This window comes from Mrakia frigida, assembly GCF_051309035.1.
Source record: "Mrakia frigida strain ATCC 22029 unplaced genomic scaffold BDY24scaffold_92, whole genome shotgun sequence".
Classification (NCBI taxonomy): domain Eukaryota; kingdom Fungi; phylum Basidiomycota; class Tremellomycetes; order Cystofilobasidiales; family Mrakiaceae; genus Mrakia; species Mrakia frigida.
Window position 1 is genome coordinate 1 of NW_027481189.1, and position 2,817 is coordinate 2,817.

A 2,817-nucleotide genomic window follows, 5' to 3' on the forward strand; every position below is an offset into this window, starting at 1 on the left:
GGATTTGGGAAGAGGGAGGGGAAGGGGAAGTTGAGCTTGATGGGGAGGGTGACCAGTTTGGGAGGAGAGGAGCAGGTTGAGTTCGAGATCAAGGGGAGGGAGGTGGAGAGCTTTGATGAGGCGGAGATGCTTGGGTTGGAGGTGGGGAGGGGACTGTTGGCGAGGGGAGCGGGGAGGATCCTGAAGCAGATTGCCGACCACAAGAACGCGAAGGGGACGGTGAAGGTTGGGGATGTGATTGGGCCGGATTCGACGTTCTCGGATATCAAGGCTTGTCCGGGGTTGTCTTCGGGGGAGGTGGGAGGACTGTAGACTAGTTTTTCTTCCCTCTCGCTTCAAGAAGCGACGCGTCTTTCTTTTCGGTTTTGGTTTCCTTCCTTTTTGCATTCGCTTCCTCGCTGGAGCCTCACGATTCTTCTCGTCATATGTACACCTCTACACTTTGTATTAGACGACCACCTATCCCATCATCTTGCATTTTTCTCACTCGAGCGAGACGGAAAGGTTCAGGCGAGCCGGGGAGAGTTGTAACGGTGAGCCAGAACGGCGCAAGGAGTTCTAGATCCTTTTCCATCAAGACTTGGAAGAAGGCTGCTACATGCTAGAGCTAGAATGGAAGGTCTTCCTGCATCATGAGCAGCAGCCGATCCATTTTCAGCAGTCGGGCGACGCGTCGCAGTTCCAGAATTGGCTGCCATGAGCTTCTGCCAACTGGGTGGACGTTCTAGACCCCTTGAGCCGCTTGGGCAACTTCTCCCTTGACCATAAAAGGCCAATCTCTACTAAGGAACGGACTTGAAGCAGCTTTTGTTTCGGTCAGGCTCGTTCAAAACCAACCGCCTGGAGCTTCGACGCGATCCCTCTTCCTTTCGTCCCTCTTGAAGCCAAACACCTCTTCAGGAAACACGTTTCTTCCACTTCTTCTCCTTCTTCCGTCCTCTTCCCAAAATCCACAAGTCAAAAATCCGCCTCCGCTCATTCGTTCGAAGCCTCGCTCGCCCCTTCTTCCCCGCTTGCTCTGCCGTCCGCGCGAGCTCGTTTGACTTTTGCTCCTTCTCTTCAAACAGCAACCAACTTCTCTCTCCTCCTCCTCCCTTCGCTTCTCTCGTTCCTCTCTAAAATGGTCACCGCTATCACCTCCCCTCGTCGTCGCTCCTCCCTCTCGCACGAGATCAAGCCCGATTTCTCGTCGTTCGTCCCTACAAAGGCCAGTGGGAGTGCGTTCGAGGAAGAAGCAGAGTCGTCCAATGGGTCGGGGTCGAGTGTGAGTTCAGCTCTCTCTTCCTTCACCCACAGCTCGTCGGTGTATATCTCTGCAGACCCCCGAAGCTGACTCGGTGAATTCCCTCGTCTATGCTTTTGTAGACCCCTCGGAAAACGTTCACGCTCGGTTCTCGGTCGTCCCAGCTCGCTCTCGTTCAAACGCACATCGTGAGGGATGCTCTCCAGGAGCTTCATCCAGATTTCGAGTTCAAGATCGTTACGATGAACACAGCAGGAGATATCAACCAGTGAGTCATACTGCTTCTTGTATAACGAGGAGGCTGGGAGGAGGACGAAGAGAAGAGAGAGCAACGGCCTCGTTCGTTCTCTTTTTCTGGATCCAGAGGAGAGAGACGGAGGAGAGCAGCTCCTCGTTGCTGGACATGAGCTCGAGAGGAGCAGGAAGTTTTCCCATACTCCTCTATATGGCGGGACTGTGAGCTCCTCCTGGGAGAGCTCAAGCTGGAAGTGAAGGAGGAGACACGAAGAGCGAAGAGTCGAAGGGAGGAAGGGAACTCGAGAAAGGTCAACTCGAACGACGACGACGAAGAACTCCAGCTTCTTCAGAGTTTGATCTTGATCTTTTTCGATCCTCTCTACACCACCATCGTATACCTACGAGGCGCCTCTGTTAGACTCTCGAGCGAAGCCATGCTTCGATTGGTCTAAATCCGCTCCCTTCCTCGTCCTTCCTTCACGGCGTCCCCAATGAGCTCGTCTCGTCTCCTCTCCTCCTCCCCACGTCTTCCTCGTGTCCGTCTCCCTCCTTCGTTCATCCTCCCGCTGACTTCTTCTCCTCGCTCCTTCTCCTTTCTCCCAGATCTCAAGCTCTCTACCTTCTCCAATCCAAAGCTCTCTGGACCACCGAGCTCGAAGCTGCTCTCTCCTCCCATCAAATCGACCTCATCGTTCACTCCCTAAAAGATATCCCTACCGTTCTCGAACCCGAATTCGTCATTACCGCCGTCCTCGAACGAGCGGATCCTCACGATGCTCTGGTGATGAAGAAGGGACTGGAGGGACAGTACAAGACGTTGGACGATCTGCCGGAGGGGAGCGTGGTTGGGACGAGTTCGGTGAGGAGGGTGGCTGGACTAAGGAGGGATTATCCGAAGTTGAAGTTTATGGATGTGGTGAGTGATTCGTTCTGGGAGTTTCGGTTGCTCTGAGGTGGTGGTAGTTGAGTTTGAGGGGATCGTCTGACGCGGCAGAGCGAGAAGGGCGCTTCGAAGCTGACCTCTTTCCCTCTCCTTCTCCTCGTCCTTGTCGTTTTCGCTTTCTCTTCATCTCTCTCTCAGCGAGGAAATCTGTAAGTTCTCTCTGTGCAAATCTTCTTCATTTCCTCCTCTTCGCCTCTCTCCTCACTGACCAAACCCTCTTCTTTCTCTTCCACAGCAACACCCGTCTCACCAAACTCGACTCCCCAACCTCCCCTTTCACCTGTCTCATTCTCGCCCATGCCGGTCTCCATCGCATCAACCTCGGTCACCGCTCCACCTCCCTCATCCCTCCACCGTACGCTGTCGGTCAAGGAGCCCTAGGAGTCGAAGTCCG

At 54.2% G+C, this 2,817-nt stretch overlaps 1 protein-coding gene across 1 annotated transcript; it reads left to right on the forward strand.

Annotated features, from left to right (window-relative positions):
• Positions 1 to 1,371: 1,371 nt before the first annotated feature.
• BDY24DRAFT_333557 (porphobilinogen deaminase) lies at positions 1,372 to 2,815 on the forward strand (the record flags this gene model as incomplete). Its single annotated transcript, XM_076637149.1, has 3 exons — positions 1,372 to 1,511; positions 2,084 to 2,407; positions 2,659 to 2,815. Coding segments are annotated over 3 exons (621 nt in total), but the record flags the coding sequence as incomplete, so codon positions are not given.
• Between the last annotated feature and the right edge of the window lie 2 nt (positions 2,816 to 2,817).